Below are 21,419 nucleotides of genomic sequence, written 5' to 3' on the forward strand. Positions count from 1 at the left end.
CCGAGGAGCCCCGTTAGCTGACTCAGAGCCAAAGCCGGACGTGGACCCTTTACGAATAACAATCGAAATTAGGCAATCGTTGAGGTAGTGGCTCGATCGTGGTGTGCCCCGACGTCACCAGTTACCTTGACACAGCCAGGCCGCCTCTGCGATGGGCCTTTTCGATGGGGTGGGATGGGCTGGAGGGGAGAGGGGAGGCGCTGCAATCTTGTTGCCAAAAATACCCCGGCAATGCTCCCGCAAGAAAGAGCCACAGAAAGCGGCCTGAAATGAAAAGTTGGCCCGAAACTTGTTCGGTTCGGATCGGATCGGGTCGTGTTTTGAGCCAAAGAATAGCCGAAAACGGCATATTTTGCATTCAGCGGAGACCCAGAGAGAGACAGAGAGATAGAGAGAGAGAGAGCAGAGGGGCAGAGAAGCATCGCGCAGAGAGAGAGTGTTGCTCCAGAGAGAGAGATATACATATATATAAGCACTGCGCGCTCTCTTTCCCCAACGATATAGTCTCTCCGCCTTGTCTCAGACACCGCTCGAGCGAAGCAGCCGTAAAGGGGTCAAAACTTTCACGCGATATAAAATCTTGGTTAGAGATACGGCCGGGCCGCATTTTCATTTCAACGTTTGTGTGCGACGAGTCGTCTTCTGTCTCTCCATCTTGTGTGTGGCGTTTCGAGTGCGTCCTGTCCAGCGTCCAGCTCATCGCGACCCGCTGCGCGTCCCGTGTTCGCTGTGCCCCGAATATAACCCATATATGAAATTGGAATAAAAAACAAGCGAACAACACTCTCGATTTACTCTTTTTTTCAATTTGTGCATCGAACATATTCGAGATCAGATCCAATACGATCCGATCCGATCCAATTAAGAAAGCGAAACAAGAAAGGAAACAGCTTTCAACGTGATCCGCCGCTGTGCCATCCAACCCAGCCAAAGCCCCCAAGGCCAAGGATTTACAGTGCCCGAAGGTAAGACACGATCGACAATTGCGGAGGGAGTCGTCAAGGAGTTGAGCTCAATGGAAGTTCGATATACTTACGATCTTTGCATGCATGTTTTTTTTTTGATTTTTTTTTAAAGTTACTTATTTGTTTGCTGTGCTGTTACTTTTGTTTGGCAACTTTTGGCAAACTTTTGGTATCTGTGATCTGTGTGTGGTTAAAAGTGTGACAGGATAATTGTCGAATTGTGTGTTATAACCTCTATATTCAGATATTGAACACAATTTATTTATTTAGATATATTTTTTTATTAATTGGCCAATTGAGCGTACTTTTTTTTTATCTTAAATAATGGCTAAAAAAGTAAAAAATTATAAAATAATAGATGAAACAGGAAAGAAGTCTGTAAGCCACCTACTGACTCGTCTTTTCCCCTGGCAAAAGTCGTATCGCTGGATTTGAAAGAGGACTAAAAGGATTTCTGTGGGTTTCTTTCTTAAGGCTTCACTGATCATTGGATCAGTTGTAAATATCTTATACAAGTAGTTCAAGTCTCCAGCTCAAATTATCTTTTTTTTGGCCGTTTTCCATTTATCATAATTAAAGTAAATTAAAACCTTATGAAATATGAAAGATTCCTCAACTTTTAAAACCGCATTAAGCACTCCCATCTCTAATATATGTCTTTAAACTTCAAGGCATCGGCGCTCAGGGCAACACTTTCTTGCTCATCCAGTACTCGTTAGATGATAGCCGAAATCTGCCCCTTAAGCGCTCATATATGAATGATATGATATAGTATCTCCAAAAACCAAGTTCTACTTGCTTACAAAAGCGTTGCAATCACCTTCTGCGAAAGAAGTGCCCAATATAGATTTTATTTTCGTTGGCAAAAAAAGAACTGATCCATTTAGAAGAAAGTCGAGACGCATTATGCGGAAATATGGCTATTATTAATGGATAGTTAAAGAGGAGGTATATGATGCTCTTGAAAAAGCTGTAGCTGTTCGCCAGCTAGCTGCCTGCTGAGGCATGCAACTGGAGCTGAAGCTGAAGCTGGAGCTGGCGCTGAAGATGAAGATGAATCTAAAGATGTGGAACCCTTGGCTCATTAAGCTTCATTTGGATTTGCATAGCTCTCAAATCTTGCAATCGATGGGTAGAAGGGTAGAAGGGGGAACCCACCCACTGGAGGGGAAACAACACTTCAAATTCAAGTTTCTGCTGCAACTTTTGCCGGCTCTGGTTCTGGTGTCTCATGTTTGCTGCTCTTGTGCCTCATGCTGCTGCTGTTGGTGTTGCCGCTGCTGCTGGTGCTGCTGCTGCTGGTGAAATTTCATCGCGTTTCGCGCGAATGAAAGTCTGAAATTACCCGTGTGCCGCTTCTCATTCGCTGTCGTAGTCGCGGGGCACTGTGTGGCTTATGTTGCAGTTGCAATTGTAGAGTTTTCCATACTCACATGTGTTGCTGCTCTTTCTGGTGCTGTTTGATTAATATTGCGAATTGCTTTGTTCAAAAACTGCTCCACTTTGGATAGTGCATGAAAACAATTTCGCTCGGCACTCAGATACACACTCACACACACACACACACTTAGATGCAATCTGCAGATACTTGCGTCTGTGTATCTCTGGCAGTCAGCACGCGCGCTGATGCCTTTAGCCAAGTGGGTTGCTGTTGCTGTTGCTGCTGCAGACATTGCTCATACGCCGTGTGTGCCATTGCCACTTGTCATCGCTGCCCAAACATAGCGCCTGCCAATACTTTTAATTGATTCCACACAGACACACACACTAATACACACACACATACACACACACATACACACACACACACACAGATGCACAGCGCGCACAGAGATACATTCTCATAGTGAAAGAAGCTGGGCCACTTGCTGCCATAATTACTGGTTTCTATTGCAGCAAGCTCACTCTCAGATCCCCGAGATCTCCAAGATCTCTGTCTCTGCCACTGCCACTGCCTCTGACTCTGTTTCGGCCTCTGGGATGGGGACTGCGACTGAGACTGTCTCTGGAACTTGGCGACAATCTCAAATTAACGGCAATTGTCTCGCCGCCTTCTGCAATTTTCACGCAGTTTTTCCATGGCAGCGTGAAAATGTCAGGCAGGCAAACAGAAAGAAAAAAATGAAAGAAAAACCAGAAAACAAACTTTCATTGGCAGCCAAAGGGGTTTTTTTTTTTTCGGAAAAGAGATTTTTCATGCAACAACAGGCACAAATTAGAAAAGAATTTGGAATAGCAATGGATTCGAATGGAATAAAACATCATTTAATATATGATTAGCTCTAGATAAAATATCCCTCCCCAAACACAAAACCGCCTTTTGATGTGACCTTCCACAGTACATACATTTTCCATCTCATTTTGTTGCTGAGTTTCTCTAATCAGAGCGACCACAAAGTGCTTTTCATATTCGTATTATTCTGTGAATAATTTTCAATTGAATTTCAATTTTATTTCTTTCGATTTTCCTTTGTCAGCAGCTCTCGTAACCCTTGAAAGCCCAGCCAGCCAGTCACCCCCCCCAGACAATTGTCGGCTTGTTAATATCGGAACACATACACGCACACACCACAAAACCCCATTTGGCACCATCTATTCCGAGTACTCGAATCAATCCACTCGAATCCATCAACATCTCCATCTCCATCTGCAGCTCTTTGTTGTGCTGTGCTGCCGCCAAGAGCTCTTCATTAGCCGCAATCAAAGTTGATTTGAAAATATCAAGAAAATCATGGAAAATCAGTGAGATCAATGGGCGGGCGGTTGGTCGGTCGGTCGGTCGGTCAGTCGTAGATCTGTTCGTAGTTCGTATTTTTCGTATTTCGATTTTTTTGATTGAGCCGCATTTCGAGTACGAGTCGAGAAGCCAAACGAGAGTGCGGTGTGTGCTGAAAAGAAATGAAAACCACTTTCTTTGCATGCATGCCACAAAATACGCCAACACCACAGAGAGCGCCCAACAATTTGCTTGCAACGCTGCGAGTCGCCGTTCAGGCAAGCGGAACATGCCGCTCCGTGTGGCGACAGCCGCAGCGCAGCACCGAAATTGGGTCACTAATTATTTCAGAGCAAAATGCAACCGGCTTTGGCTTTGGCTTTTGCTTCGGCAATGGCAACGGCAACGGCAACGGCAACGGCTTCAGCTCCAACTTCGAGAGTGCAACAGTGCCACAGAAACTACAGCCTGGGCTTCTACTTGCAACTGCAACTTCTCCTCAGTCTCAGTCTCAGTCTCAGTCCCCGACTTTGACTCGACTTCGGCTAACGATGCGTTGCAAGTAGAGGATATGGCATGCCTCAGATGGCCCAGCCCCCCCTCCGGCTGCCACGTTTCTTGATTGCCTTGCTTTCTTTTGCCGTCTCTTTCTTTGCGGCATTGGACGTCGCCCCATCTCTTTCGATTAAATGGAGACCGGACCGGACGGACTGCTTGGGCAGAAAGTGCAAGCCCTTGAGTTTTTACTTTCGTTGGGCGCTGCACATTGCACTGTGCTGCTCAGATGGGGGTAACCGGTTCTTCTGCCCATTCAATGGTCTCAGATCCCCCCTCTTCCCTCTCAGTTGTGTGTGCGGCATGCCTCGCTGCTTCCTTGCAACTGGAGCTAAAGCGAATTTCGCGTTTACAGTTAAAAGAAATGGAAAGTACAAAGGAAATGGCCAAAAAAAAGGAATGAAAACCAAGCAGGAACAACAGTGCCCCCTCATGCCACTCCAATGCCCAGGGACAGGGGCGTGGTGGGGAGAGGCGGGACAATTGTGGAATATGTTAATTGTCTTGTTTCCCGTTGCTTTATCTGTACCGCTGATCCTGGATAACGGCACTTTTTTGCCAGTCCACTAATTCCACTAATAATCTCCATGGAGGGGCTGTCGTTGTTTCTGCATTTTTCGGCACTTTCTGTGTCATTTTTTCTGATGTTCACGCAACGGTCAGCGGTCAACAGCTAACGGGAATTCTTTGGCCAGGAGTTTGATGACATGGTTCAATGCGAATTTAGGGGGGAAATTCAAGTGTAAAGGCCATTGGAGTGGGAAAGAGACCTTCCAGACAGGCTGGAGAAAAACACTTCTTCCACTACTCAAAAAAGTCTGTTGTTCCCATTTTGCATTTAAAAATGCGGGTTTTTGTATGACTTCAATGAAAACTACAAAAAGAATGACCATATACTAATATGCTTCTACCTTTTATATGGAGTGTTTTTTGTCTTGGAGAAGACTTCTTACAACGCACTGAATACCATGCAAACAAATTCAAGAAATTCCCTCAGCTCCAAGCCATTTCAGCAATTACAATGCCTTTCGGGGAGTGCCCCCAACCACCCCTATGGTTTCCTTTCTTTTTGCAATTGCCTCACTTATCATTTCCTATACAATACCTTCTCTCCCTCTCTCTCTCTCTGTGTGTGCTGCCACAGATCACCTACATATGCAAATCGCTCGCGGTGCCCATTTCTAATTTCACTTTCCCTATTTTGCGATAAATTGCGTTATCATTTTGTACGCACATGCGAGAGGCACGGTTGGAAAACTTCACAGAAACTAAAAAATGATACAAAAAAAAAAAAAATAAATAACAAAGTGAATGGAATGCCGTCGAAGTAGGGGAAGAGAGGACTGTGGTGTGGTGTGTTGTGGCATGCAACAATTTACTTTCATTTGCGAGTCAGACAGTGCCTCGGGGGGCCTGGACTGCGTCTGCATCTGCGGGTGCCTGCGCCTTCGCCTGCGCCTTATCGCGGGTTTGTCTTTTAATTGTCGCCTTGTCGCCAAAAACTGGAGCATAGAAAATTAATTGTTTGCTCTATTTTACATAATGCCCGGACAAAATGGCCTCGCTTATCGCCTGTATGCCCCACGGACATGGGTGTGAGAGTGAAAATTACAATGCGGGCTTTTGCACGCAAAAAGTTTGTTGCCTAACTCTTTTGTTTATGCATGGGAAAAGGATATATGGGAAAGATTAGTACATTTTATGCATTTTAAGTTGGAAAGTACTCCCTCTTAAGCGAGTGAAAAGGTATATAAAAATGATTACAAAACTATCAATTACTTTCATAATAATCTCTATTGTTAGACAACATTACACATACGTATGACAAAATTGACCCAAAATAAAACCCATTTATAAGCAATTACCAGCCAAAAAGTCCAAACTGAAACAGTTTGAAAGATGAAAATTGAATTAGCTAAGCCAAGCGAAAAAAGCAAACAACGTATCATCCGAAAAATACCTTTCAACATTCAGACACGTCAAAGTCAAGCGTTTTTCCCTGCTGCTGCTGCTACTGCTGGCATTTGATGATCTGTAAGAAAAAAGTTACTTAATAACTATAAAAAGCGACTGAACCGAGGCACACCACACACTGGGGCACTCAGATACTCTCGGTGATAAATTGCCCCTTTTACAAGACAGAGAAGACGACAAAAAAAAAAAAACCTTCAGCGGCTGTTAACATTTTTGCGCTTTTTCTTGGCCTTCTCCTTCTTGTGCTGCTCTTGCTGTTTGCTGTCGAACGAATTTCACTTTCACAGCATCCGATACGAGAGTGGAACCTCGTGATTCGACCGGGGGCATGGGCATGGGCATGTGTAGTTAATTACGCATGCTGTGGTCTGGTGCTGTGGGGGACTGGGCTTCAATTTCTATGCCACAATGGAAAATAATATCGATCATTTACGGCTGCAAACGACCACAAAAATGACATCGAGTCGAGTGGAAACGAGGGGCGGTACGCGTATGAAAAGCAGCGGCAGCAGACACGTTCCAAAAATGCACAGACAGACACCGAGACGCACAGCATCTGCAAGTGAAACTTTTACCAGCCGCAAATCGATCCACTGACAGACCACAAAAACATTCCAAAAACGAACAACAAATTCTGTTTTTTTGTCAATAATAATATTTGAGGTTCAAGCCGCTCCCAGTTCCAGCTCATCATCTAACCGCCATCAGGCATGTCAAACCCCCCCCCAAAAACGAATTTGTCAGCTACTCAATTAATAACCATAGACAAATATCCAAAAAGATTTGTATAAAGACATACAGACATATATCTATATCCATATAGTATGCTGGAGAGGCCGGCCCCCGGAGGCTGGACGCCAGCCACTGCTCGGAGCGGGAGCTTTAGCTTCGACGGGGGATTTGTGAAAGCGTTCAATTAAATTAATGGACTTAACGAAGTCGTTTTGGCAAATGCCAAAAACAAAAACAACAGCGGCAAAAAAAAAAACCAACGCAACGGATTGAACGCATGGATAAATAATTACTTGTCCGAGGCATTAAATGCATTTTCGTTTTCTTTTAATTGACATTCGATGTCAATGAATGCCACGCGAGGCTCTAAGGAAAGTTGTCCTTATATGGAAATTTCGGGTTTGATGGAAATAAAGAAAACCGAAACAAAGCCTAATGTGAATACGAGAAGATTTTGAATATAAACTAGTTCATGGAGCTAGGCAACGCTATGAATGTCCTTTAACTGGAAAGAATATCATATCTGGCTGAGCTTTCATTGAACTAGTTTATCCATAGAAAATGAGAGCAAAAGTACAGCTTTACATGCTGTTTTATTTGATTTGATAAATTACTGGTTTACTGGTTTCTTTGCATTGGACTTACACAGCAGGAAATGTCGTGCTTTAATGTGGGCTATTCAAATCCTTGGCGCCCGATCATTAACAATCGAAATCCATCCACGATTCGTATCGATATCCGGCTTATCAAAATACATAGGGGGTTGCGATCGGGATTGGGATCTGTATCTATGTACACAGCTCGAAGCCACGTAAATTACCAAGAATTAGAACGAGCTCGCTCTCGGTCCGAGTGGAGTGCAGTGGAGTGGAGATCTACTAGGAGTTATGTGAGTGCAGTGGTTCACCTAGTTTCCAGAGTGGACCAGTTGTGACCAGCGTCACGCATTGTCATTCAATCAATTGGAGACATCGGCGGAGACAACTGAGCTGAACCGCTTCTGCCCCTTCGGTTCGGCAGCCTGCAGCCTGCTGCTTGCAACTTTCCGCGCAGAGACAACAACTTTTCATTGAATTTTCACTTGCAGCGTCGCGGCGCGGGCACTTTTCACATGATTTAATGTTTGCCTGCTGCCCCACAGATACAACTAGTATTAGGCACTCGTAAATATGCCTACGAGGTAGATATGGCGCACGGGGGGAGGGAGAAATAAATGAAAAATGCTGAACCCCGAGGATCGTAAACTAATTAGTTGAAAACAAAAGTGGCACCTTCTCGCGCCGCTCAAACAGAGAAGAGATTTCTTTCGAGTGTGAGCAAATAATTTTATTGTGTTAATTAAAAAAAGAAACAAGACAAAAGCAGAGGCCAAGAAATAATGCCCTTATATGCGGCATCTCTCAGAGGAAGAAGACTGTCGTCGTCGGGCAGTGTACGAGCATGTGAGGGAGACCCAGAGACACACAGAGAGAGAGAGAGAGAGAGAGAGAGACACTGAGATCTCCAGCGAAGAAAAACTTTCACTTGCCAAACAGCAACAATAAACAATTCCATTTGGCAGTTACACATAACAACAGCAACAACAAAAACTACAACAATGAGCATTATAAACAAGCTCCATCAGTTTCGGAAGAAAAATTTGTGTCTTCTTTGTCTGCGATTGAAGTCGCTTGATAAGGAATTTGTTCGGGTGCCAGCAATTAGCAGAGAATACTCTTGCCACCACCGAAAAATTTCGCCTGCCTTTTTGCGCTAATTGCCAAAAGATTTCTAGTTTTATATGCAAATCTCCAGGCCATTTGCAGGGGAAGAAGAAAGTGAGTCAGGGAAAATATTAGTAGTCGTAAATAACCTATAAATACTCGTAGTTAACTGTTAAAGAAGCAAGCCAGAGCCACAGCCACACCAACAAGAATGATCGTGTCAGAGCTGTTCGGAAAGAGAGTGCGACAGGCCAATAAAAACGTAAAGCTCGTTCTTGTTGAGGGCTGAGTAAGAGAGGACTCAGAAAAGGGAGTGACCATCTCATTCATATAAAGTTCTAGAGTGAGAGAAGGTGAGAGAGAGAGAGAGTTACCAGCTCATTCGTTTTTACTGTAATTCATACATAAGATTCCAAGCTGCTGTTTGAAATGAGAGAGGACAAGCATGCACTTTACTGCAGAGAAAAACTGTAAAGAGATAAGGAGAAAAGAAGCAAAGAAGATTGCATAATCCGATCATCAGCTGTATGTAGGGTTCAAGTCAATTCCAGCTCCAGTCTGATGGATATCTCTCCCACTCCTCCTACCCACTCCCCACTCCCCACGGATCCCCCCGCACAAAACATTTGACGGCAAGTTTGTGGTGTCCGTTACTGTTTCAGTGGGTTAATAGTACACTTGCTCAACGCCAGCAAGCCGGTTTACACTCCCGACTCCAATTCCCGTCTCCCAGCTCTTGGTTGGCCGTCTGCTGTGGCTCGTATTTTATGGCCAAGGCTTGTTAAAAGCCCATTTACATGTGTTTTGTGCTGAGAAGAAGAGTTGGGGAGTTAACTGTGGAACTGTGGAACTATGTGTGGAGTTGGTAGTTGAAACTAAGAGCCGTGCAATATGCTCCAACTGTTGCCATCCATCTGTAAAAGTAAAACTGCCAGGCAACAACATTCACCAAAGGCCAAAAAAAGAAGAAACCAAATGCTGCCCCAGCCGCTGCTGCTGCTTCTGCTTCTGCTGCTGCTGCTGCTGCTGCTCTTCTGGCGGCAAGTGAAATGCGTTCGCTGGGGCAGAGACGAGACCGAGACGCCACCGATACCATACCATACCGCTTACTTTTCCAAAAGCAGCGCGCAGCAGCTTCAGCCTTAAGCTGTGTGAAAGCTGTCAGTCTTTAGCGGCACTCAGACGCAGGCGCACCACCACCGTCGGAGCTGAAATCGGAGTCAGAGTCGGAGCCAGAGTCGGAGTAGAAGTCGGAGTAGTCCAATGTTAACAGCGACTGTTAGGCGGAATGTAATGCTAGGCTACTCCACTGTTGGGCAACTGTAAAAGTAAGGCCCGAGAAAACACTCGAAAAATTAATGGGCCTGGCCAAAAAGTGCAGCCACCGTGTGGAAAACCAGAGACAGAGACAGAGACCGACCGAATGCGTTGGCGTTCCTTTTGGCTGTCTGTGGCTCTGGCTGTGCCGATCGCAGAGTACTGTTATAGTGAAAATAGAAAGTGGTTCCTGTTTGGTGCGCGCGAGTTTTCATTTGTGCTTTACATAAAATGCAGCTGTGTGTGTGTATGTGTGTGTCTGCTCTTTCTTTTTGTTAGTGTGTGTGCATCTGTGAGTCTGTGTGTCTGTGCGTGTCATCTGACATGAAAAGTGGCAATTGTTGCTATTAATTTTGGTGCTTAATGATGGCCATAAAGTCAGGCTGCGGCTGCTGCTGACTGACATCCATAGATACAGGGTGCAGCTGGCTGGCTGGTAGATTTTTGCATAATTAAATAGTGGAAATAGTGATATTATCTAACCAAAGAAAGCGGAAAATAACCTTTAACTCGAGTTTGAATAGCAGTTCAATTATAACTGTGGCTTTATTTTTTTTCTGTGAATAAAGTTTGAGGAAAGCTCAGCTCCCATTTGGCAGCTTCCACTCAGCTGTTAACGTAAACGTTAACCCCCTCTGTTAACAGCCTTCCACGGCAATTGAATGGCCTCAAAAATATCTTCGTATGCAAATCTGAAAAGCAATTCTGCAGCATTGTTTACCCTTGTTCCCCTTTCTTTTCTTGCAGAAACAACGAGAGGCAACATCCACCACAACGACGGAGTGAAGAAAGCCACAAAGAGCTGTCCGCGCCGTAGGAAGAAGAAGCAAAAACAAAAAAAATATATAAAGATAACTTTTTTGTTGGGTTCCAAATCGCCAATTTGGAATTTCAATTTCAACAGAGAACACCACACACATAGAACCAGATCAAAATGGGACACCACCTGACGCGACGCAGTTGCCTCTTGGCCATAGTTCTTTGCTTGATATTCAACACGAAGGTGAGTCCCAAGCCCAAGCCCAATCCCAAGCCCAATCCCAATACCAATCCCAACCGATCTGTGGAAAGTGACAGCCTTACCCATCGATTTTACAACCCACTCGATGGATTTCTACGATGGCAATCAAATATGCTTGTGCATAATTTCAATTAGGAAACGCCAAATGCTGTACAGTTAGAGTCCGATAGAGGAAGATCAGAGATGTGGCCCACTTTATAAGAGACATGAGCGCCGAGGCCGGCTGTGGCTGCGGCTGCGGCTGGGACAGAGGCTGTTCTCCGCCGCGAGCTCATTTCGTATGCAGTGGAGCCCCGGCCCGGCCCGGCCACAGCCATAGCGGATCTCTTCACTTTCGACTCAATCGACTACCGTTTTATCAATAGCAATTCGAATGCAAATCAGTGCGAGTGTGCCTCTATTGATAGATTGGGTCTGTGCCGACAGACTCCGAAGAGTCGGAGTCTGCGATCCGATCGGATGGGAGAGCCTCTACCTCTATAGCGGTTCTGCTGGCAGATCAATATCAGTCGGTGTCTGAGAGTAAGTGAGGGTTAGAGAAGGCTGAGGCTTAGTGTGCTGAGGTAAATGTAACAGCTGGCATTGAACGGCACTTTGCTAATCATTTCAATTAGTGATTGGAAATAATCCGACATATACTCGCAGAGAGAGAGGGAAATTATAAGAAGACTTAAAAGAATACAGTATAACCTCTAGGAATATGAAGGTACAGAGGAAAAAACGTGAAAGACAAAAGATTATAGGATATTTTCAAGTTCAACTCTCATTCAGATATGAAAATATCATCTTCATGGGAAATTTATACTATATTCAAATTGTAAATACCCATTTCATAATTTATATATTTTTCTTTCTGCGAAAAGTTAACAGAACAGTTAGACAGAAGCTTACAGCAAAGCTCTCAATCTATGGAGGCTGTCAATCAATATAGGAAATGCCCATAAATTTGTTTGATTTCTTGGTGCCTCCAAGCCTCAGACCCCTACACGCTTTCGATTGATAAGCATGCCCAAAACACAGTGTTTTCTCGCTCGCCCCCCTCCCCCTCTCTCTCTGTGGATTGGCTGCCATGTAAATCGAAACATCAGTGGGTTATTTAAAGCGCATCAATCACTGGCCCCCGATGGAAAACACACGCACACACATGCTCCACTCCACGCCATTTAGCCACTGCAATCACTGGCCGACAGTCTGTGAAGCTATGGCTCTGCTCTGGCGCTGTGGAGATGGTCAACTGGCCGAAGGAGATGATGATGGCCAAGGCAGCTGCGTGTCTGGTCGGATCCGATCTGCTGCTGGCATTGGTGCTGAGCTGCTGTTGTACTGGGGTGCCGAGGCGGCGAAGAAATTGCAGTTATGCTCTGATTTGTACCAGTTTTGACTTTCTTGTTTATAGCGCATTAATTCACAGAGATTGCTTTATTATTTATTTATTGTCAGTGTTTTCTTCGGGCCGGGAGTGAAATGCCCGGTCCATCGGTCCGATCGAAAGAGAGAAGAAAAAAACTGATTACAAATGCCATCCGAACATCGGGCAAACGATCGATCGTTGGGGCCACAGAATCGATATTTACGAGCATATTGCCATTGATAGAGATATCTCTCCATCCATTCCATTCCATTCCATTGGCATTGCGTGGAATGTCCAAAAAAAAAAAAAGAAAAAAGAAAGAAAAACAGCAAAGTTTTTTTTGGTGTCTCTGTTTGTTGTTTCGTTGTTTGTTTGCTTTTCTTTGGTCATTTCACTTTCAAAATCATCTCACGACATCTCAACGCGTGGACAACGGCAACGGCAACAGCAACAGCAACAACGGCCAACAGCAGCCACCGAAATCCACACCGTCATCGTGTTGGCTTTAACTTTCGGTTTTCGTTGGGTCTCCTCTAGACAGACATCCGCTTCCCGTGTGCAGCCAGAGATCCATTAAATTATGAACCAGATGTGAAACGGGAATGGAAAAAGCCCCAAAAGAAAACGAAAGAAAGTGACAACCGAAGTTCCCTCCCCCCCCTCAAGAGAGTGCGGCGGGGGGGAGGGCTTGTGCGTGGAGAGAGCCATCTTTCAGTGGGTTTTTGTCTTACGCAATGGGCCAAGCTCTGTCATGCTTTCAATTTGGTAAGCAAGCCCCCGCGACGCCACTCCGCTCCAGCAACCATTTAATTTCAAAATATTTAAGCTGTCATGTAATTTTCAACGCTTCGCGTCGCTTCTTTCAAAATGTCGTCGCACACAATTTGGAATTTTCTGCGGTTTCTGGCTGCGATTCCGATTGCATAACCCACATATCCAATTAAATGGCAAAAGTAAGCCAAGCTAACAAGCAGCAGCCCCAATACACTCGTAAAAAGGAGGGCTTTCCGCAATCCTGGTAGCTGAGCCATAACCCACCCCAGTCTCAAATCGAAAGAAAGATCAATGTGTGGCGTAAAATTTTTGAAATGGGGAAAGAGCTGACGCTTAGGGAGTGGCTGAGGATTACAGATCTATAATTTTCCAAATCATTTCTTTCCAGTTAGGAAAGCTCCGATCTCTTTTTTTTATATTCAACTAATAATCAATCTTTCTTTCCTTACAGCATCTGGCGGTGCATGGCGATGCCTCACACATCGAATCCGCCGCTTTGCCACTGGAACACAGAGCCGGCTATGGCCCGCCGGCGCCCATTTATGGCGCACCACAGGGGCCACTGAGCACTGGAGCCACCAATGACCTGTCCGAGGAGGCCTGGCCGCTGGCCAGCACCAACGACAGTCCCCAGATCAAGCACCTGCAGGTGCAGTGCGAGAAGACCCACATGCGGGTGAACATCGAGTTCGACCGTCCCTTCTACGGCATGATCTTCTCCAAGGGCTTCTACAGCGATCCGCATTGCGTGCACCTCAAGCCAGGCACTGGCCATCTGAGCGCCACCTTCGAGATCTTCCTCAATAGCTGCGGCATGACCAGCTCGGCCAACCATAATGCGGCTGGCTATGGTGCACCCACTCCCTCAGGCAGCTACGTAGAGAACACGATCATCATCCAGTACGATCCATATGTGCAGGAGGTGTGGGATCAGGCCCGCAAGCTGCGCTGCACCTGGTACGACTTTTACGAGAAGGCCGTGACCTTCAGGCCCTTCCAGGTGGACATGCTGCACGCGGTGACGGCTAATTTCTTGGGCGACAATCTCCAGTGCTGGATGCAGATCCAGGTGGGCAAGGGACCATGGGCCTCTGAGGTCTCTGGAATCGTAAAGATCGGTCAGACAATGACCATGGTGCTGGCCATCAAGGACGACGAGAACAAGTTCGACATGCTCGTCCGCAACTGCGTCGCCCACGACGGAAAGAGGGCCCCCATCCAGCTGGTGGACCAGAACGGCTGCGTTGTCCGGCCAAAGATCATGAGCAAGTTCCAGAAGATCAAGAACTTCGGCCCCTCCGCCTCTGTGGTCAGCTTCGCCTACTTCCAGGCCTTCAAGTTCCCTGACTCCATGAACGTCCACTTCCAGTGCGTTATCCAGGTGTGCCGCTACAACTGCCCCGAGCCCAAGTGCGGTCCCGGCCTTCCCGGCGGCGAGTACGGTCTGCCCCAGTTGGGCGGCAACGGTCTGTCGGAGGAGTATGGTCCTCCAGAGGCGTACGAACGCAACGACTTTGCCCTGGGCGGTCTGCCCCCAGCAGCATATCCCGATCCTCGCCATCCCGCCTCCGATGCCACCGGCGCGTACTCCGAGAACCAGCCCGATGTGGTGCCCTCGCCCCAGGCCCAGACCTCCTCCGCTGTTCCCACAGCTGACTCTGCGGCAGGACCAGGATCTGGCCCAGCCAGCTCCCAGTCGCCCCAACAGGCACAGGCCAACAGCAACGAGCTGGGACTGCCTCCTCCGCCACTGCCCGGCCAGCCTGGACAGTACAGCACCGTGAAGCGCAAGGATGACCTCAGTGCCGGTGGCAATCTCGTGTCTCTGGGCGGACGCCCGCGATCAGTTGAGGGTCTCGATGACTTAAGGGGCGTGCGCCGACGTCGCGACACCATGGACATTGTGGTCAAGCCGCAGCGAATCTACAAACGCAATGCCCAGGAGATGACGGACGTGAACACGAGCCGCATCATTCAGGTGGTGGCTCCGGGCGACGTGAACTTTGCCCTCAACAGCAATGCCAGCAATGAGACGGTGGTGATCCAGTCAGCCCGTTCTGCCGATGCCGAGACCATCTGCATGTCGGTGCCCAGCTTCGTGGGTGGTCTGGTGATGCTGCTCCTCGTACTGGCCGTGGCCTCTCTAGTCGCCGCCTTCCTCTTTGTGCGCGTCCGCCACTTTGATCGCAAGGGCGCGGGCATGGCCTACGTCAACTAAAGGAATCAGAATCAAAAGCAGAATCGAACTGGGATTCAGAATCATCAGCATCAGCATCAGCATAAGCGACGACACGGCGTGAACAGAAAACCAAATCAGTTTTATGTGCACTAAATGGATTCACCCTCGTCATCCTCATCATCCCACTCCTCCACACTCTATTTATTTTTTTTTGGTTATTTATTGAGTTTCCCCCGACTCGAATGGTTTCTATATTTTACCACAGAATGCCCCTACACCTACAATGCTTAACTATCAATGGTTTCCTTAGTTATTAACGAATCGAACTTGAAACATACGGAATTGCGGCGTAATTTCGTGCATTGTCAGACTTGTTAAGTTTCAGTTATACAATTATATATAATAATGAAAGATATCTGGAACCAGATAAGGATAAGGCGTCAAATGTTACATATATATTATACATACATATACTATATCGTAATCGTTTATCGTAAAAGGCGGCAGACATGGAAAAGCAGAAAATCGTTTACAATAAGTTAATATAGCAGATGTATATATTAAATTATTTATTTATTACTTTATTTGATAGCTGCGAATGAATAAAAAGTTTACTTTTATTAACAATCATATCTTTTCGAGTGGGCTTTTGCGGTTTACTATTATTATCGCTGGCTGGCAGCCAAACAAACAAATGCAATCCTTATCATTAGATGATGAAATGTTCTTAAGGTAGTATAATACCAATATTATCAGTTGGGGAAGCTTTTTTGCGAACATTTCGATTCAGATCCCCCTGAACCCTTTCCTACAAGATCAACAAATCCAGCAAGATGTACGAAAATACATGTAAATTTATTAGTGAACACATATGTATTTACATATTTATCTACAGATCCCATTGAGCTTAACACTTTAAAAAAAAAACACAACAGTCGGCATAAATTGCCATCGAAACAATTTATGCACGCATCTATAATAGCGGCCTGAGCTTCGGAAGCCTGGAACGACAATATCCCAGGTTTCTTTCAATTATTTAATATATATCTAGCACTCAAATAGCAAACAAAAAGTGTAACAACTATGTCCTGGGTCTGGGATTTTGGGTTTTACGCGGAGCGCGCATCGTTAATGGTGGACGGGACGTGCACTTCCAATCCATCCATGTCCTTCGAGAGGGTGATTTGGCATCCCAGACGCGAGGTGTCAGTCAGTTCGTAGGCCAGGTCCAGCATGTCGAGCTCCTCGTCGCCGGGCTTGTCGGGCAGCTTCTCGAAGTCGTTGGTCTTGAAGATCAGGTGGCACGTGGAGCAGGTCAGGGTGCCTTCGCAGGCGCCGAAACCATCGAGGTCCACGCTGTTGTTGACCACCACGTCAAGCAGGGAGTCGCCCACCTTGCCGGATGTCTTGATCTTGGTGCCATTGGCACGTACGAAGGTTACGTTAACGCTGGAACCAATAGATGTGATGTAGTAATTGTTTAAGTAAGGAAAGCCATTCATAAACACGGCGTTTACGGCACTCACACATCTTGCTGCTTCAGGGCCAGCCCCAGCGAGAAAGTGCGCGAGGCAATTGGGGAACTGATTGGAACGTTGTTTCTCATCCAGGCGCTCCGCAGGGCCAGCCTCGCCGTGTTTCTGCAAGTGTTGATGACTAGCATGTTTGCACACACACACACACACGCGTCAAATTATTATTAATAACAAAAATTTTAAATTAAGGCACGGCGTACACGCAACAGCTGAATTGGTTCGCGACAGGTTCACGACTGGTTCGCGACTTTTGACGTTTTGGACGAACTGAATAAGTTCACCTTAGCCCACTTAATGCACCACTAAAAGCCACTTTTGAAAAAGCTGAACAACTTGAGTTAAGCCGCGGAAATAATTACTGTTATTAAATTCTCCTTGTAGATCCATCCTTCCTCTTTACTTACAAAATATATTACACCGGCGAAAGATCAGCTGAACTGAACTAAAATTATTCAAGTTCATAATTATCATGCGTATACCCACTGGACGACAATGGGTTATTCAATCTGTCCATGATCGGAAATCATATTTTTCAATTATGTATCTCAATAATCTCAATTTCCCCCACTTAACCCAGGTGAAAAAGTTGAGTAAAATCGCTGAAATATCGAAGAAAAAATATCGACTTATCGATTCTTTATTTACCTTTTTCCAGCATGGCCGGGAGTGAAATTTCGTGTTTTTGGAATGATTTTCAATTAAAACGGCCGCCGCTGGTCACCTTGCAGGTGGAGGATACAGGATTCGGTAGGTTGATCACTTTAAATGCGAGGACACATTTCTAACACCTGTCTCCACAGCAAAGAACGTCTTTGTGCTCATCAATAGGTACATGCAACAATTGTCCGAGCCGGACACCGAGGAGTTTGATCATACGGCAGCACTGATCGGGCGTCTTATGGCTCGCCGTAAGAACTCCTTTCGAAATATGCCCGGTTTTCGGGTCCTATGCAAGCTGAACAGTGCGCTCTGTCGCCTGCTGCGTCTAGATCTGCCCCGAGAGCTGGAACACTTCCGTGGTGCCCTGCCCGATGTGTGCGACGGCGATACGGCAGGAGCCATGCCTACCCGTAGCAGCTTTGAGTATATTTTGGTGCGACTGCTGGGCTTCTATCATTTGCATGCACGCATCCACGAGTGCTGTGTAACAGCGGCCAGATATTTCACTCAACTACTGAGGAATACCTTCTTCATGGAGACCATTACATTGCTCATAGCAGCCATAGCAAAAATCAACAAACTAAGCACGATACAGGCCAACAGAAGTGCCGGTCTCTACAACAAGCTGCGGCCCCACTGCGTCAAGTTTCCGCAGGTGGAAAGACACAAGTTTGTGCCCGAAAACTGCGAGTTGCCGGCCCAATTGCAACGAATTATTGCCACCACACAAAAGCAAAAGGAAGATAATGCAAGTGCTCCTGCTGTGATGCTCAAGTCCCCTGCCGTGGTCACAAGGGTGGAAAAGGCCAAGCTGGAAGCCAAATCTGACGTGGGAACTGTGATTGCCCGCGAGGAGCTACCGCTGGCACAAAATCCCAAGACTGAATTCAACGTGGACGCGCTGCGAAGTGTGGAGGATGCAAAGCGTTTCATTGCCCGCGAAACAAAGGCTAGAAAACAGAGTCCCGTTCCAAAGAGCTGCGTCACCAAGGCCATACCCAAGCACGCGTGGCTGGGAGCCCAAACGCTCTTCCACCGTACAGTTTCCAAGGATCCAGTAAAGTCGTTGAGCATATTTCGCAAGTTTATTATTAGTAAAATATATTAGAAAAAGCAAAAAATGTTTTCTTATAGACACGAGGCAATGCCGTCGGCCAACTGAAGGCGTTTCAGACTCAAAACTTGTTGATGTGGATGAGGATTGGTTTTCTGTGGAGGACACATATGATGGTTAAACACATTTCCTTCTCTCAATCAACGTTACTTACCTTGACAAACTTTTTAAAGTTCTTTCGGCCTTTGTACTTGCTTACAGAATCGTCTGGTGCGGCGTCCACATCATCATGAGGGCGAGCGGTGATGTTCATGGCACACAGGCGCACTTGGATGCTGTCCTGAATGGAAGCCAGCCACTTTGTGTGAGCCTCATCAGCATCGGGGTCTTGCTTGATGGACTGCTCCAGATTGACTTCATCTCCGACTGGAGCTGCCTCCATGTTACCGCTTACATTCGGTTCCGGCTTAACTTCGTCATGTAGCCTGCTACATGATAGCCAGCCACTGATATCCACCTTACGGGGCAACCCTTTTGGTTGAACCACAACGTACTTGGATTTTGGTTTATCTATCACTTCGGGCCGGAAGGGCTCTGTTAGCACATTGTCCTGATTCTGATCATCTTCCTCGCTCTGATTTTGGGAATGGAAGTTGAATAGCCCATCGTTGGAGTCTTCATTTGCATGTTCCTCCGCCTTCTTCATTTTCTTCTTACTGTCTGAAAATTTGAACAAATGGTCGCCGTCATCGCTGTCGCTTTCGTTAATGAGGTCCAGGCGTAAACGCTTGCGGGGCTGCGTCTGGGACTGCGACCGTGACTGTGAAGCCTGAGGGGCTGTCTTTTGAGGCTGCGATTTTTCTAGAAAGTTTATGACTCTAATTCTTGCCGGCGGATTGGCGGTCTTTTCAGCTGAATTGGGTAGAACACTAGTCTCGGCAGGCTTCTGAGGTTGTTCCTTTTGCAAGTTTTTCTTGAATTGAAAGAGCGGAAAATCATCCTCATCAGACTCAACGGCCACAGGCAAAGTTGCCTTCGCTTGGTTCCGACTTGAACGTCTGGGAGATTCTGATTTTTTCTCTGGCTCCTTATTGTTGTCCACATTTTCAGAGTTCTCTTTACCGCGTGTCGACTGCCTTGTGGCAGCTGTAGGCTTCGAGGAAATATTGTTTTCCTCATCCGAGGAGTCCACCAATATGACACGACTCTTTGGCCTAGCCCGAGCCGGAGGTTTTTCTGTTTGTTCTTCATCAGAAGAATCAACCAAAATGGCATTCTTGTTCCTTGGCTTTGGTTTCTCTGATGGCAATTCCATCGATCTTTTCTTTTTTGTTTTTTCTTGCTCCTCGTCCGAGGAGTCTACAATTATTTGACGACAACGCTTTTGTTGACTGCTCTTAGGTACTGTCGGTTCTGTTTCGGGCTTATCACTTTCCGGCTCCATTTTATAGACGTCCGACTCTGGCACTACCAGTTCGGAGACTGGACCAGCTGTGGACTCGCTACGCTCTGTATTCGCCACAAGAACAGAGCAATGAAATGACGAAGTCATAGACTCCGTAGTGGTCATCGAATCGCCAATGAGCTTGTGCGATGGATTGCAAAACTCTTTGGTCGAGCAGTGCAGCAGGGCCATACCGATTTCATACTCCTGGATAATCCGCAAACCGGACTGTTCCAAGATATCTGAAAGAATACGATCATTTATTTCAGTCTATGATGACTCGAGAAAACGTACCCTGGATGCTGTTGATGGTTTCTGTTGACTGGGACTGTGTTGATGGCACATATTGAATCACAATTACATCCTTCTTTGTGAGAAACGTTTTGCGCACTCCCGAATTGAGATCCTTACATGTGGCGCCTGCCTTTCTGACAACTGCACCGTAAATCTCAAAGTGCCTGCGGTTCATAAAGACGAACGTTTTTTCGGCGAACAAGGTGGTGCGCTCGGGACGCCAAGTTAAATCTAAGTTTGTGGGCTGGTAGTCTTTAGGCTGCGGCCATCCTTCACGCACGTGAATGCTATTCGCTGCTGCCAGCAGTTTGCGCCAAAAGGCAAAAGTCACAATGGGTTTGTTCTCCAACAAGGCATGCAGTAGCTTCACGGTGACGGTGGCTTCGTTCATGGTCAGATACGAGCATTCGTCTGTCCAGTTTGGAACCACAGATCCGCCCATGGACCCAATGAGCTCCGTCAGCTCAAACACTTGGGCGTGCGTCAACGCAGAAGCAGTGGTCACCAGTTCCATCTGCCTTACCTGCCAAATATTGGTGGTGGCGCCAAAGCGGACTCTAAAACCGACTGGCAGGGGCGTCAATGTGTTTGTGGCCATCCTCTTGTTTCTGGGAATGTCATTGTTGAGGAAGGTACCGTATTTGGAGCCCACATCTTCTATTTGAAGCTCCCCATCCTTCTCACTCGGCAGGTGCAGCCGCACATGAGTGCGACTGATGCTAAGGTCCTCGAGCAGGATCAGATCGGTTGACAAGCGACCGACGGTGTAGACTGGCTTATTTGGCAATAACACAAACTTCTCATCTTCTGCAGATTACAATATTAGAAAAAACAACAAAATGTTACGATTTTTACTTGCCTTTCGTTAAAAAAAACATAATTTATTGAAGCAAAATCACGAAATACAAAACAGGCCATCAGTGTTACCGTAAAAAACGAACTTAGCCCACTGAAACCATGTTTATTTAAACAGAATACGATAAGCCGCGGAAAATAACACTAATAATAATAATCACTCTTGTAGTTCCATCCAACCCTTTAACTTTGATTAAAAAAAGACGACGATTCACCTAAGCTGCGCTAAAATTCTTTAAGTATCATCATTTTCGTGGAGAGTTTTTTAATACCAGTGGCTACAATGGGTT

General features: G+C 46.2%; 4 protein-coding genes across 6 annotated transcripts; 2 read left to right on the forward strand and 2 right to left on the reverse strand.

Annotated features, from left to right (window-relative positions):
* The first annotated feature begins 605 nt into the window (after window positions 1-605).
* Window positions 606-15,884, forward strand: LOC108152538. Of its 3 annotated transcripts, none has more exons than XM_033386805.1 (3): window positions 606-965; window positions 10,710-10,965; window positions 13,560-15,884. In XM_033386805.1, the coding sequence occupies exons 2-3, from the start codon at window positions 10,897-10,899 to the stop codon at window positions 15,324-15,326; spliced, it is 1,836 nt and encodes a 611-aa protein (XP_033242696.1). In that variant the 5' UTR covers window positions 606-965; window positions 10,710-10,896; the 3' UTR covers window positions 15,327-15,884. The 3 variants fall into 3 exon arrangements, with proteins under 3 accessions (XP_033242696.1, XP_033242695.1, XP_017137437.1); XM_033386804.1 differs by lacking the exon at window positions 606-965 and adding an exon at window positions 9,718-9,973; XM_017281948.2 differs by lacking the exons at window positions 606-965; window positions 10,710-10,965 and adding an exon at window positions 12,873-13,099.
* Window positions 15,885-16,123: 239 nt separating this feature from the next.
* On the reverse strand, window positions 16,124-17,067 carry LOC108152540 (adrenodoxin-like protein 2, mitochondrial). The gene is made up of 2 exons (XM_017281950.2): window positions 16,814-17,067; window positions 16,124-16,736 (listed from the first exon to the last, which is right to left on the reverse strand). Exons 1-2 carry the CDS (start codon window positions 16,948-16,950, stop codon window positions 16,397-16,399), a joined length of 477 nt encoding a protein of 158 aa, XP_017137439.1. The 5' UTR covers window positions 16,951-17,067; the 3' UTR covers window positions 16,124-16,396.
* Window positions 17,068-17,461: 394 nt separating this feature from the next.
* Window positions 17,462-18,603, forward strand: LOC108152539. Its single transcript, XM_017281949.2, has 2 exons — window positions 17,462-17,569; window positions 17,623-18,603. The coding sequence occupies exons 1-2, from the start codon at window positions 17,479-17,481 to the stop codon at window positions 18,588-18,590; spliced, it is 1,059 nt and encodes a 352-aa protein (XP_017137438.1). The 5' UTR covers window positions 17,462-17,478; the 3' UTR covers window positions 18,591-18,603.
* Window positions 18,546-21,342, reverse strand: LOC108152537 (nibrin). Its single transcript, XM_017281946.2, has 4 exons — window positions 21,134-21,342; window positions 20,275-21,081; window positions 18,751-20,222; window positions 18,546-18,691 (listed from the first exon to the last, which is right to left on the reverse strand). Exons 1-4 carry the CDS (start codon window positions 21,150-21,152, stop codon window positions 18,611-18,613), a joined length of 2,379 nt encoding a protein of 792 aa, XP_017137435.1. The 5' UTR covers window positions 21,153-21,342; the 3' UTR covers window positions 18,546-18,610.
* Window positions 21,343-21,419: the final 77 nt, after the last annotated feature.

Source organism: Drosophila miranda, chromosome XR (genome assembly GCF_003369915.1).
Source record: "Drosophila miranda strain MSH22 chromosome XR, D.miranda_PacBio2.1, whole genome shotgun sequence".
NCBI lineage: Eukaryota > Metazoa > Arthropoda > Insecta > Diptera > Drosophilidae > Drosophila > Drosophila miranda.